The sequence below is a fragment of the Rhinopithecus roxellana genome, chromosome 12 (assembly GCF_007565055.1).
Source record: "Rhinopithecus roxellana isolate Shanxi Qingling chromosome 12, ASM756505v1, whole genome shotgun sequence".
NCBI lineage: Eukaryota > Metazoa > Chordata > Mammalia > Primates > Cercopithecidae > Rhinopithecus > Rhinopithecus roxellana.
In genome coordinates this window covers 17,911,553-17,925,452 of record NC_044560.1, presented here as the reverse complement: position 1 = coordinate 17,925,452, position 13,900 = coordinate 17,911,553, and the positions used below count along the sequence as shown (strand labels likewise).

At 45.7% G+C, this 13,900-nt stretch overlaps 1 protein-coding gene across 1 annotated transcript in view; it reads right to left on the bottom strand.

Moving 5' to 3' along the window:
• Positions 1–8,694: 8,694 nt before the first annotated feature.
• YTHDF2 (YTH N6-methyladenosine RNA binding protein 2) overlaps positions 8,695–13,900 on the bottom strand; it is a 35,930-nt gene continuing 30,724 nt past the window's right edge. The window contains exon 5 of the mRNA XM_010380331.2: positions 8,695–9,543. Within this exon, the coding sequence (XP_010378633.1) occupies positions 9,520–9,543 (24 nt within the window). The 3' untranslated portion in view covers positions 8,695–9,519. The remainder of the gene's footprint in view (positions 9,544–13,900) is intronic.

Genomic DNA, 13,900 nt, shown 5'->3' with positions numbered 1-13,900 from the left:
CAGTGGTGTGATCTCAGCTCACTGCAACGTCCGCCTGCCGGGTTCAAGCGATTCTACTGCCTCAGCCTCCCGAGTAGCTGGGATTATAAGTGCGCGTCACCACGCCTGGCTAATTTTTTGTATTTTTAGTAGAGATGGGTTTGCACCGTGTTAGCCAGGATGGTCTCGATCTCCTGACCTTGTGATCAGCCCGCCTCGGCCTCCCAAAGCGTTAGGATTACAGGCGTGGGCCACCGTGCCCGGCCTGTATACACTTTTTATTCTGCATGTGTAACTGTCTGAACTGTGTTGTCTGTTTGTTTTAAATTAGAAAAGCATTACTGGGGCCGGGCGCCGTGGCTCACGCCTGTAATCCCAGCATTTTGGGAGGTGGAGGTGGATGGATCACCTGAGGTCAGGAGTTAGAGACCAGCCTTACCAACATAGTGAAACCCTGTCTTTACTAAAAACACAAAAATGGGCCAGGCATGGTGACCGGCTCCTGTAATCCCAGCTACTCAGGGGGCTGAGGCAGGAGAATCGCTTCAACCCTGGAGGCAGAGGTTGCAGTGAGCCAAGATCGTGCCACTGCACTCCAGCCTGGGCGACAGAGTGAGATTCCATCTCAAAAAAAAAAAAAAAAAAAAAAAAAGCACTACTAACGTCAACTTAAATCCATGTAAAACTCATACCATCAAGTAGCTTCAGAGGCAATTTCCTTTTTCGGACGAGAAAATGCGTGCATAGAGCAATTCTGTGACCTGCCCAACATCACACAGCTCCTGAAGGAAGGCGCAGACAGCCTATGAGAGAGAGCTGAGCTGTGGAGGATGAAGAGGCGAAGGGCTCCTGTGGTTTCCACTGAGATAAAGAAACACTAGGGAAACTGGCTGGGCACGGTGGCTCAAGCCTGTAATCCCAGCACTTTGGGAGGCCGAGACGGGTGGATCACGAGGTCAGGAGATCGAGACCATCCTGGCTAACACGGTGAAACCCCGTCTCTACTAAAAAAAATACAAAAAACTAGCCGGGCGAGGTGGCGGGCACCTGTAGTCCCAGCTACTCGGGAGGCTGAGGCAGGAGAATGGCGTAAACCCGGGAGGCGGAGCTTGCAGTGAGCTGAGATCCAGCCACAGCACTCCAGCCTGGGCGACAGAGCAAGACTCCGTCTCAAAAAATAAAAGAAAAGAAACACTAGGGAAAAAACGCCAATATAGAGAGGGACAGTTTTCTGGGTAGCTCTGCTCTTATAGAGCTCGCCAAACTGGAATTGGTGTATTCCTTAAACAGGATTTTGAGAAAACAAGAATCTTCATTTATTTCTCTTTTCTCCAATGCCCAACAATAGTAGCGACAGGATCTCACAAAATACTGTGAGATAGGTTGACTAACACATGGAAACAACAGATGAGTACACTCACGCATCCTGGAGAGGGCAGCAAAACTGGGAATTTCCTCGGGGAGCTGCCCTTCAGAGGCACCTCAACTTTTTCGAGTACATGAACCCACGGCCCGCAGGTGGGCTAACAGCTTTCCAACCTTTACCCAGCCTCATGTCTGAGCATAATTGAAGAGGCTGAAGAAAGCAACAAGCTAAACATGACACGAATGTCATCTGACCGGTTAGCAGGGTAGTGTGAAACCCCATTTCCCTCTCAGACGAACCAGCTCACCTGCGCAGGTGAGGACCGGGCGCTTCCGCGCAGGCGCAGAAGCAAGGGCGGACACCACCTTGAGCCGCGGCTCCATGAGGTGGCACAGCCGCTGTCAGGAAGAAAGCGTACAAAAATCAGGCGGCCACGGGGTGGGGAAGCGTGGAGGGAACCTGACTACAGCCGGGCAGAGGCCAGCCCTCCTCCGTCCGCAGGCAGGGCGCACGCGCCGTCCAGCCGCCCAGCCCGGCCCCCGCAGGCGGAGCTCCAGAGCCTGTCCCGGAAACCCGGAGCCAAGGGCCCTACCTAAAAGGCGTTGGGACCTTCTGCAATTCCCTCCACTCACCAAAGACGGCTGGCTTACACCACAGCACATCAGCTTCCCACGTGCAAACCCAGCAGCTGTAATTAAACATCACAGTTCCAAAGGCTTCTCTGTAGTAAGGAGGTGCACTCGCTGCCCAGAAACCACTAGCGATGAGCGATGCTCATGACAAAGTGGCACTGCTTCCCAAGACAGAAAAAGTTGATTACAAGTGGACTTATCAGATCTGAATCCTAGAGACACCTTTACCTCCGTTCTCATTTTCAGAACATTCATGACACGCAGGCCACAAGTAACCTTTCAAATAAAGGTCAAAACAAGTGGTTAACATTCAAGTGCTATGTTAGCTCCATAATGAAAAACGTAATTTTGTTATATATTTTGAGATGGAGTATCACTCTTGTCGCCCAGGCTGGACTGCAATGGTGTGATCTCGGCTCACTGCAACCTCCTCCACCTCGTAGGTTCAAGCAATTCTCCTGCTTCAGCCTCCCGAGTAGCTGGGATTACAGGTGTGCACCACCACACCCAGTTAATTTTTGTATTATTAGTAGAGACGGGGTTTCACTATATCGTCCAGGCCGGTCTCGAACTTCTGGCCTCAGGTGATCCACCCGCCTTGGCCTCCCAAAGTATTGGGATTACAGGCATGAGCCATTGCGCCCGACCAAAAACTTTATTACAAGACCATTTACTTTCTCACTGGTAGAGAAACCTTCAAGCCTCTAAAATTGCTTGGGAGGTGTGGGAACCAGGACTTCACACACTCCAGGGAGGACTTCTAACGTTTTGGGTCTTTATTTACAAGGCTAAACAGACATTGTGGAAGGATGCAAACCCACGAGCACTGAGCCATACCCTAGCTGAAGTATCGTCAAGTGGAAGCCCTCTCTGTAATTCCAGAGGATTCATTCACATGTAGCGTTTTAAAAGGTGAGGACAAAATAAAGTGGTTTTGATTAGTCTCAATAATTCTCCACTTACACTGGTAATAAATCCCAGTTTAATAATCCATTGCAATTTGAAGAATTGCCCTTAAAAAAGCTCAATAGGGCCGGGCACGGTGTCTCATGCCTGTAATCCCAGCACTTTGGGAGGCCGAAGCAGGTGGTTAACAAGGTCAGGAGTTCGAGAACAGCGTGGCCAACAAGGTGAAACCTCATCTCTACTAAAACTACAAAAATCAGCCAGGCATGGTGGCAGGCATCTGTAATCCCAGCTGCTCAGGAAGCTGAGGCAGGATAATCGCTTGAATCCAGGCGACAGATTGCAGTGAGCTGAGACTGCACCACTGCACTCCAGCCTGGGCGACAGAGTGAGACTCTGTATCTCAAAAACAAAAACAAAAACAAAAAAACACCACCTCGATAATTTTGAAACATTCTCCAATAAAAGAAACCAGAATTCCTTGGAAAAAATGGAATTGGGGCAGGGAAAATATAAGATTTCCTGGGAACATCTTACAGTACCAGAAGGGCAGACACCAGAAAATTTTTCTGAGACAAGGCCTTGCTGTTAGGCTGGAGTGCAGTTGCGTGATCACAGCTCACTGCAGCCTCAAACTCCCCTGATCAAGTCATCCTCCCACTTCAGCCTCCCCAGTAGATGGGACTACAGGAACATACCACACCTGGCTAATTTACTTTCTGTGGAGACCAGGTCTCAATATGTTGCACAGGCTGGTCTCAAATTCCTGGGTTCAAGGAATCCTCCCACCTCAACTTTCCAAAGTGCTGGGGTTAACTTTAACAGGCATGAGCCACAAAGCCAGACCAGCAAAAATACTGACAGCATGTCAAGAAAACAAAGGAGCCAGTTTTAAGGAGCTCCTGATGGCCAAAGCTGAGACAATTTGAGCAAAAGTGAATCCATACTGATATAACTGAATACAGAGAAGGGATACCTCCTTACAACAGAGTTCTAATTAATAAATGTAGAAGGAATAGAAATCGTGAAGCAACATTTGGCAAATGCCACAGCAATACTTGTTGCATGCAATAATAATCCATAGCTGCCCAAAGTTAGTGGGTCAAAGAATGGTAGTTTCAGCTGGGTGCCTTGGCTCATGCCTGTAATCCTAGCACTTTGGGAGGCTGAGGCAGGAGGACAATTTGAAACCAGCCTGGCAACATAGCAAGACCTCATCCCTATTTAAAAATAAAATAAGCCAAGCATGGAGGCACAAGCCTGCAGTCCCAGATACCGGGAAGGATTGCTTGAAGCCAGAAGGTTGAGGCTGCAGTGAGGCATAATTGTGCCACTGCACTCCAGCCTGGGCAACAGAGCAAGACTGTCTCCAAAAAGAAAAAAAGTTTCCAAGTATACCTGATCCCCTAAGTTACATATTAAGTACAAAGGAGGAAATTAATAACTTTCCAGTGGAGAAGTCTGGCAGCACTGTAACAAAGTGATCAGGGTTAACATCAGTATGAAATCATGTCACAATCATGTATTCTGATACAATACACTGAAAAAGGCACGGTGCTTTTGTGGCATTCTTGTCAAATAACAACCTCAATCTAATAATGAGAAATGATCAGATAAATCCAACCAGAAGGGCATTGTATAAAATAACTGGCCAGTACTCACCAAAAGTGTCAAAAAATGAAGACTGAAAAACTGTCACAGGCTAGAAGAGACTAAAGACAATTAAGTGCAATGTGGGATCCTGATTGGATGCTGAACCCCAAAAAAAGACAGTGTAACAACTGGCACAACTCAAATTAGTTAACAGTACTGCATCAATGTTTGCTAGTCTCGGTAATTTTACTATGGTTATATAAGATGTTAACATTTGGGAAAAGCTGAGTGAAGGGTATGGTAACTCTCCATACTGTTTGCGTAAGTCTAAAATTATTTCAGAACGTTTTATATAATGGAACACACTAAGAGAAGATAACCAATCAAATACAGCTAAAATAAAATTGAGGGAAAGTGAAATTTATTTTGAGATGATGGAGTGCAGTGGCGTGATCTCAGCTCACTGCAACCTCTGCCTCACAGGTTCCAGCAATTCTCCTGCCTCAGCCTCCTGAGTAGCTGGGATTACAGGTGCACATCACCACACCCAGCTAATTTTTGTATATTTAGTAGAGACAGGGTTCACCATGTTGGCCAAGCTAGTCTCAAACCCCTGACCTCAGGTGATCCACCTGCTTCGGTCTCCCAAAGTGCTGGGATTACAGACGTGAACCACCGTGCCCAGCCTGAGGCTGGTGCCAGGCACAGTGGCTCACGCCTGTAATCCCAGCACTTTGGGAGGCTGAGGCAGGTGGATCGCTTGAGGTCAGGAGTTCCAGACCAGCTTAGCCAACATGGCAAAACCCTATCTCATACTGGCAAAGTTGCCTTTAACAATAAGAAAACTGGCCGGGCACGGTAGCTCAAGCCTGTCATCCCAGCACTTTGGGAGGCCGAGACGGGCGGATCACGAGGTCAGGAGATCGAGACCATCCTGGCTAACACGGTGAAACCCCGTCTCCACTAAAAAATACAAAAAAACTAGCCGGGCGAGGTGGCGGGTGCCTGTAGTCCCAGCTACTCGGGAGGCTGAGGCAGGAGAATGGCGTAAACCCGGGAGGCGGAGCTTGCAGTGAGCTGAGATCCGGCCACTGCACTCCAGCCTGGGCAGCAGAGCGAGACTCCGTCTCAAAAAAAATAAAAAATAAGAAAACTGGTTTAGTTGCATTTTGGAGTCTTTAGTAAAGAACAGTCTAATTTTTTATACTACAGGAAAAGCCAATGTGGTTTTTCTTTTTTTTTTTTTTTTTTTTTTTTTTTTTTGAGACGGAGTCTCGCTCTGTCGCCCAGGCTGGAGTGCAGTGGCCGGATCTCAGCTCACTGTAAGCTCCGCCTCCCGGGTTCACGCCATTCTCCTGCCTCAGCCTCCCGAGTAGCTGGGACTACAGGCGCCCGCCTCGTCGCCCGGCTAGTTTTTTTTGTATTTTTTAGTAGAGACGGGGTTTCACCATGTTAGCCAGGATGGTCTTGATCTCCTGACCTCGTGATCCGCCCGTCTCGGCCTCCCAAAGTGCTGGGATTACAGGCTTGAGCCACCGCGCCCAGCGCCAATGTGGTTTTTCTAAAATACATAAATCCAAAAGGGAAGGCTAAGTATATAACCTTGTTAGGGGCTCCAGATTCTTTTCCGTCTACTTTTTTTCTTTTTTTTTTTTTGAGACGGAGTCTCACTCTGTCACCCAGGCTGGAGTACAGTGGCGCGATCTCGGCTCACTGCAAGCTGCACCTCCTAGGTTCATTCTCCTGCCTCAGCCTCTCAAGTAGCTGGGACTACAGGTACCCGCCACCACGCCCGGCTGATTTTTTTTGTATTTTTAGTAGAGACGAGGTTTCGCCATGTTAGCCAGGATGGTCTCAATTTCCTGACCTCGTGATCCGCCCGCCTTGGCCTCCCAAAGTGCTGGGATTACAGGCGTGAGCCACCGTGCCCAGCCTCAGTCTACTCTTAAAGCTGAAACAGTACTTTCTACATTTGCTATGAAAGACTGGGAACTACTATGTTGCTAACATTTCAAATTGCAAATAATCATCTCGAATAATCTCATATCCAACTTGAAATACTATATGTAGGAAAATCTGGTTAAAATTCCTTTTGAATTTGCTTTTCTCTGGATATTTTCCCTTTTCAAGGTCAATACTAAAGAAGCCTGAGGGAGTCCTCTAGAAGTCACAGAAGTTTGGGCTGGCTGAAAGTGAAAACGATGAGTGCCACACATATTACTAGAAAATCTAGCACCTTCCTACTGATAAAAACACAAGGAACTCCCCAAAATTTGGGGTGCTTCAAAAGGATGGCAGCCAGAAATATTTAGGAATATTGTACTGTGCCTCTGACAGGCCAAGAAAAGCTTTTGACTGCAAATGTCAATAATGGTGCTATTGGCTGGGCACAGTGGCTCACGCCTGTATTCCCAGCACTTTGGGAGGCCAAAGTGGGCAGATCACCTGAGGTTGGGAGTTGGAGACCAGCCTGGCCAACACGGTGAAACCCCGTCTCTACTAGAAGTATGAAAATTATCTGGACGTAGTGGTGCACACCTGTCATCCCAGCTACTCGGGAGTCTGCGGCAGGACAATCGCTTGAACCTGGGAGGTGGAGGTTGCAGTGAGAGCGCACCACTGCAATCCAGCCAGGGAGAGAGTGAGACTGCGTGTCGAAAAAAGAAAAGAAAAGGAGAAGAGAATAAAAGAGGGGAAGAGGAGGGAGAGGAGAGAGAAGGAAAGAAAGGAGGAAAAGGAAAGAAGAAAAAAGAAAGTAAGGAAAAAAAGAAGGAAGGAAGGAAGGAAAGAAGGGAGGGAGGGAGGGAGGGAGGGAGGGGAAGGAAAGAAAGGAAGGAAGGAGGAGAGGGGGGAGAGGGGGAGAGGAAGAAGAGAAAGGAGACAAAGGAGAGGAAGGAGAGAAAGGAAGGAAGGAATTTAGAAACCAATATTTAACAATTTTATTGGCACTCTTGACTTTACTATCCTGGGCTGTGTAGAACTCAGGAATTTTGAGGGCACAACTCTGTCCAACAGTATTAAAATCCATTTCTGGCCGAGGCAGACGGATCACAAGGTCAGGAGATCGAGACCACGGTGAAACCCCATCTCTACTAAAAATACAAAAAATTAGCCGGGTGCGGTGGCGGGCGCCTGTAGTCTCAGCTACTCAGGAGGCTGAGGCAGGAGAATGGCGTAAACCTGGGAGGCGGAGCTTGCAGTGGCTGAGATCCGGCCACTGCACTCCAGCCTGGGTGACAGAGCCAGACTCCATCTCAAAAATAAAAAAAAAATAAAAATAAAAAATAAAAATAAATAAAAATAAAAAATAAAATAAAATCCATTTCTATAATCCTTTCTTAGTATTTAGATGTTTTCACACATGCAACTCTAAAATGGAAACTTTTTTTTTTCTTTTTGAGACAGAGTCTTGCTGTGTCACCAGGCTGGAGTGCTGTGGTGCAATCTTGGCTCACTGTAACCTCCACCTCCTGGGTTCAAGCGATTCTCCTGCCTCAGCCTCCAGAGTAGCTGGGATTACAAGCATGCACCACCATCCCCCAGCTAATTTTTGTAGGGACAGGGTTTCACCATGTCGGCCAGGCTGGTCTCGAATTCCTGACCTTAAGTAATCCACCCGCCTCAGCCTCCCAAAGTCCTGGGATTACAGGCATGAACCACTGTGCCCAGTCTAAAATGGGAACATCTTAAGAGAGAACAATCTTTTAAGATAGAGAAGCCTCTAAAACTGTTGAAAATATAAACAAGAAGAAATTAAATGCCATTACAGTTGTTACAAAGTTCCCAAAGACCCAAGCCCACAGAAATTTTATTGTCAGGGATCTGCATCCATATGGAATATTGTCTAAAACCATATTTCAAATTGAACACTTACGTCCTGGGCTCTACTTCCTCTGCATCTAAGATAACTGGCCAAATTCCACGGAGTTAAGCATAGTGCCAGGCACCCAACAGTCTAACATTTGTTGAACAAATGATTTAGCAATGACTCTACATTCTCTGCGAAGTATCCAGAAATAAAACATTATGAATATCGGCCCACCTTGCTTCTGCAGAGGTCATGGTTAACCAGCCCTGAGTACAAAGCAAGCCTAAAGTGTTTACTCTCAGCACAAACTCTCTAAAATTAGTTGCCATCTCACCTGTTATACCCTTATATTCCAAATATTTCATAAATAAAATACAGCAGACTCAAATAATACTAAATGGTACTAGAAGTGATGCTCAACAGGATCTCACGTTTATTGAGAAGTGATTAATGGTAAAAAGAAAGGCAATGCCCTTTCCTCATTGGCTGAACAAGAAACTGAAGAAACATTCACTACACGTTTTACAGTATTTTTCTCTTCCAAAATGCATTTCTGTAAACGAGTTTTTACCACTGTTCTTAGCTTTGAAATCAAATTAATCCTGACTTAATCAGTATAATGTACAAGAACAGAACATTTCTTAGGACTCCTAGTACTTTACTTTGAGTAACAAAAGGTCAGAGAAAATGAACCACCCTTAAAGACACAACCTTGGGTAACACTGTTACATTCTCCCGGACAAAAATTCTTCATAAAAATGTTCTTCCAGTTCGGAAGGGTAAAATCAAATTCCCACTTTCTGGGGTGGATGCCCAAAACCTTCACAACTCAAGTGTTCTCCAAGTGCAAATGTCAAAATGGGAGGAGGAAAGGGTTTAAAAATTAGAGAAAACTGTATGCACTTACGGACTTAAAAATCCGAAAAACATAGTAAAAAGACAAAAAAACAAAGCATTATGCTCTGAAATCACAACCAAAGCCAAAATAAAAGGGACATTTTTCACCTAAACTACCTAGAGGGATTTTTTGTTTAGTTTTTTCTTTTTCTTTTTTTTTTTTCATTTTCCAGTTAAGTCCTATGTCTTTTGTGAAATTCCAATACTTAAACTGCAAGTCTGCAATCGTCTCTGAAGTCAGTGAAATTAAGAAAAAAGTCCCAAATCTCTTGAAGGTCATTTTTTCCTCTTAGGATATGCAGATGCAACCGTTGCTGCAGTCTGTGTAGAACTGCCTTTTATTTCCCACGACCTTGACGTTCCTACAGAGGTAAGAAAAAAGTTGAAATGGTTAAAAATTATCTGAACATGCTTGCTTATGAATTTAAAAACTTCACAGAATAACTCAACAGAAATTTAATTATTTAGTATTAGAAAATTAATTATTCTAAGTAGAACATTCCCCACAAAGAAAAACTGGCTTTTACTTTGTTTTAAACGCTTCAACACCTTAATGCAAAATTATTTTTGACTTGAAAATTCATTACATGCTTTCCTATTATACTGTTTAGATTAATACTTAGTTGTCAGGCCCCCCAAAAATATGGGCCTGATGGAAGTAACCCAAACATACATGACTGGTCAGATAAAGCAGCATACATACATACATAGTACACTAGAGTGTTAGAGTCAGACTGACCTAAATTCAAATCCCAAACTAGTCCCAAGGCCTTGGACATACTCATAAGCCCTCAATTTCCTTTTCTGTAAAGTGAAGATAAGTATCTCACAGGGTTATGGAGAATTAATAAGCTGACATACAGAAAGCCCTTAGTCCACAGATGGGAGAAAAAAAAAAAACCCACACATCTGGCCTCTTTCCCTAGGGAGGTGGTAATCCAACTACAATACTTATGTTTTCCCTGAAATAAATCCCAATGCTCATTTTCTTAAGAATCACTGTTTATGGCTGGGCACGGTGGCTCACGCCTGTAATCCCAGCACTTTGAGAGGCAGAGGCAGGCGGATCATGAGGTCAGGAGATTGAGACTATCCTGGCTACTCTCTACTAAAAATACAAAAAATTAGCCAGGCATGGTGGCGATGCCTGTAGTCCCAGCTATTCAGGAGGCTGACGCAGGGGAATGTGGTGAAACCGGGAGGCGGAGCTTGCAGTGAGCCGAGATCACACCACTGCACTCCAGCCTGGGCGACACAGCAAGACTGTCTCACCCCAAAAAAAAAATCACTGTCTTTCAGAAACTTATCTTAAATTCTTCCATTTCACACATTACTTCATGTACAGAATTTTTTTTTTTTTTTGAGATGGGAGTCTCACTCTGTAGCCCAGGCTGGAGTGCAATGGTGTGATCTTGGCTCACTGCAACCTCCGCCGCGCGGGTTCAAGCCATTCTCCTGCCTCAGCCTCCTGAATAGCTGGGACTACAGGCACCGCCACCATGCCTGGCTAATTTTTTGTATTTTTAGTAGAGATGGGGTTTCACTTTGTTGGTCAGGCTGGTCTCGAACTCCTGACCTCATGATCCGCTGGGCCTTGGCCTCCCAAAGTGCTGGGATTACAGGCGTGAGTTACTGTGCCCGGCCTCAGAATTTTTTAAATTCTACATCTTTACTGAGAGGCAGGCGGATCATGAAGTCAAGAGATGGAGACCATCCTGGCCAACATGGTGAAACCCCATCCCAACTAAAAATACAAAAATTAGCTGGGTGTGGTGGCATGTAACTGTAGTCCCAGCTACTCAGGAGGCTGAGGCAGGAGAATCACTTGAACCCGGGAGCTGGAGGTTGCAGTGAGCCGAGACCGCACCACTGCACTCCAGCCTGGGCGACAGAGTGAAACTCCATCGCAAAAAAAAACAAAAAACAAAAAACTACATCTTTAAATTTAATTTTTTTTAATTAAAGAATTTTTTTTCCATGTAAATGACTAGATTCACATGGCTTAAATGCAAAAGCATTAAGTGGCCAGTGGCACACATGCCGGAACTTACACACTTGTTCCCATTTTCCCTGTGGTAACTATGGCTCTGATGTCAGTATGGTTTCTACTAAAAATAGCAATTACCACTTATGGTACATGTCTGCAGTCCTAGCTATGATGATGCCACCACTGTACTCCAGCCTGGGTGGCAGAGCTGAGACCTTGTCTCTTACTTAAAAAAAAAAGTTGGAGTTGATTGAAGTCAATTTTTAAAAATTTTTTATTTACCCTTACCCTCTTAGTAAGCTATAAAGTCAACAGCATCTTGCTTATGTTGATTTTAAACTCACTTACCTGGTTTTATCTTTCATAATCCAGATGGATACAATTTACATAACCTCTCATGTATTACTGATCAGCATCTACTTTTGGCCTCAGGAAATCTAGACTCAGATGCATTTCTTGATTAAATCTCATTCCTCTTGCTTTTTTTATTCTTTAAGGCAATAATTTTTGGCTCTTCTCCTTCTGTCCTTCAAGGTACAACTCAAAATCCCTTCCTTCTTTGAAACATCCATAACCACTATCGCTTTCAACGTCCTTCCCCTAAATCTGCATCCACAAACTAAATTCAGTCTTGTTTTATTTGTAATAGTCCCAACTAGATCAAAAAGCAGAAAGCAAAGAACAGGTCTTCAACTAACTTCACTCAAAAACTGCTTACAAGTTAAGAAGTGGATAACAGGCTAAGATTGACTTTTTTTTTTTTTTTTTTTTTTTTTTTTGAGACGGAGTCTCGCTCTGTCGCCCAGGCTGGAGTGCAGTGGCCGGATCTCAGCTCACTGCAAGCTCCGCTTCCTGGGTTTACGCCATTCTCCTGCCTCAGCCACCCGAGTAGCTGGGACTACAGGCACCTGCCACCTCGCCCGGCTAGTTTTTTGTATTTTTTAGTAGAGACGGGGTTTCACCATGTTAGCCAGGATGGTCTCGATCTCCTGACCTCGTGATCCGCCCATCTCGGCCTCCCAAAGTGCTGGGATTACAGGCTTGAGCCACCGTGCCTGGCTAAGATTGACTTTTAAATGAAATTCCAGCTGGGTGCGGTGGTTCACGCCTGTAATCCCAGCACTTTGGGAGGCTGAGGCGGGCGGATTATGAGGTCAGGAGATCGAGACCATCCCGGCTAACATGGTGAAACCTCATCTCTACTAAAAATACAAAAAATCAGCTGGGCATGGTGGCGGGCACCTGTAGTCTCAGCTACTCGGGAGGCTGAAGCAGGAGAATGGCGTGAACCCGGGAGGCGGAGCTTGCAGTGAGCTGAGATCCGGCCACTGCACTCCAGCCTGGGTGACAGAGCGAGACTCCGTCTCAAAAAAAATAAAAAAATAAAATAAATAAATAAATAAAATAAAACTTCAGTGTTTATATAATTACAGGCTGTGTGCGGTGGCTCATGCCTGTAATCTCAGTACTTTGAGGCCAAGGCAGGTAGACCACTGAAGGCCAGAGTTCGAGACCAGCCTGGGCAAGGTGGCAAAACCTCATCTCTACAAAAAAAAAAAATACAAAAATTAGCCAGTGTGCTAGCACACACCTATAGTCCCAGCTACTGGGGAGGCTGAGGCAGGAGGTTGCGGTGAGCTGAGACTGCACCACTGCACTCCAGTCTGGGTGATAGATGAAGATGAATTTAAATCAGGCACAGAGGGCTTACACCTTGCTCAGTCCCAGCTACTTGGGAGACTGAAGGCAACAGAATCATCTGGGCCCAGGAATTTGAGTCTGTAATGAACTATGATCACACCTGTGAATAGCCACTGAACTGCAGCCTACAGAACATAGTAAGACCTCATCTTAAAAAAAAACAAAAAACATTAAGGCCCGGCACAGGGACTCACACCTGTAATCCTAGCACTCTGGGAGGCCGAGGAGGGTGGATCACCTGAGGTTAAGAGTTCGAGACCAGCATGGCCAACATGGCAAGACCCCATCTCTACTAGAAATAAAAAAATTGGGGCTGGGCGCAGTGGCTCACACCTGTAACCCCAGCACTTTCGGAGACCGAGGCAGGTGGATCACGAGGTCAGGAGTTCAAGATCAGCCTGGGCAAGATGGTGAAATTCCGTCTCTACTGAAAATGCAAAAAAAATTAGCCAGGCATGGTGGTGGGCGCCTGTAATCCCAGCTACTCGGGAGGCTGAGGCAGAGAACTGCTTAAACCCAGGAGGCAAGGGATGCAGTGAGCCAAGATCACGCCATGCACTCCAGCCTGGGTGACAGAGCAAAACTACATCTCAAAAAAAATAATAAATTAAAAAAATAAATAAAAATTAAAAATTGGGCCGGGCACAGTGGCTCATGCCTGTAATCTCAGCACTTTGGGAGGCAGAGGCGGGCAGATCACCTGAGGTCAGGAGGTTGAGACCAGCCTGACCAACATGGAGAAACCCCGTCTCCAGTAAAAATACAAAATTAGCCGCAGCTGTGGCACATACCAGTAAATCCCAGCTACTAGGGAGGCTGAGGCAGGAAAATCACTTGAACCCGGGTGGCGGAGGTTGCACTGAGCCGAGATCACACCACTGCACTCCAGCCTGAGCAGTAGAGCAAGCCTCCATCTCAAAAATAAAAAGTAAAAATAAAAAATAAAAAAGTAGGCCGGGCGCGGTGGCTCAAGCCTGTAATCCCAGCACTTTGAGAGGCCGAGATGGGCGGATCACGAGGTCAGGAGATCG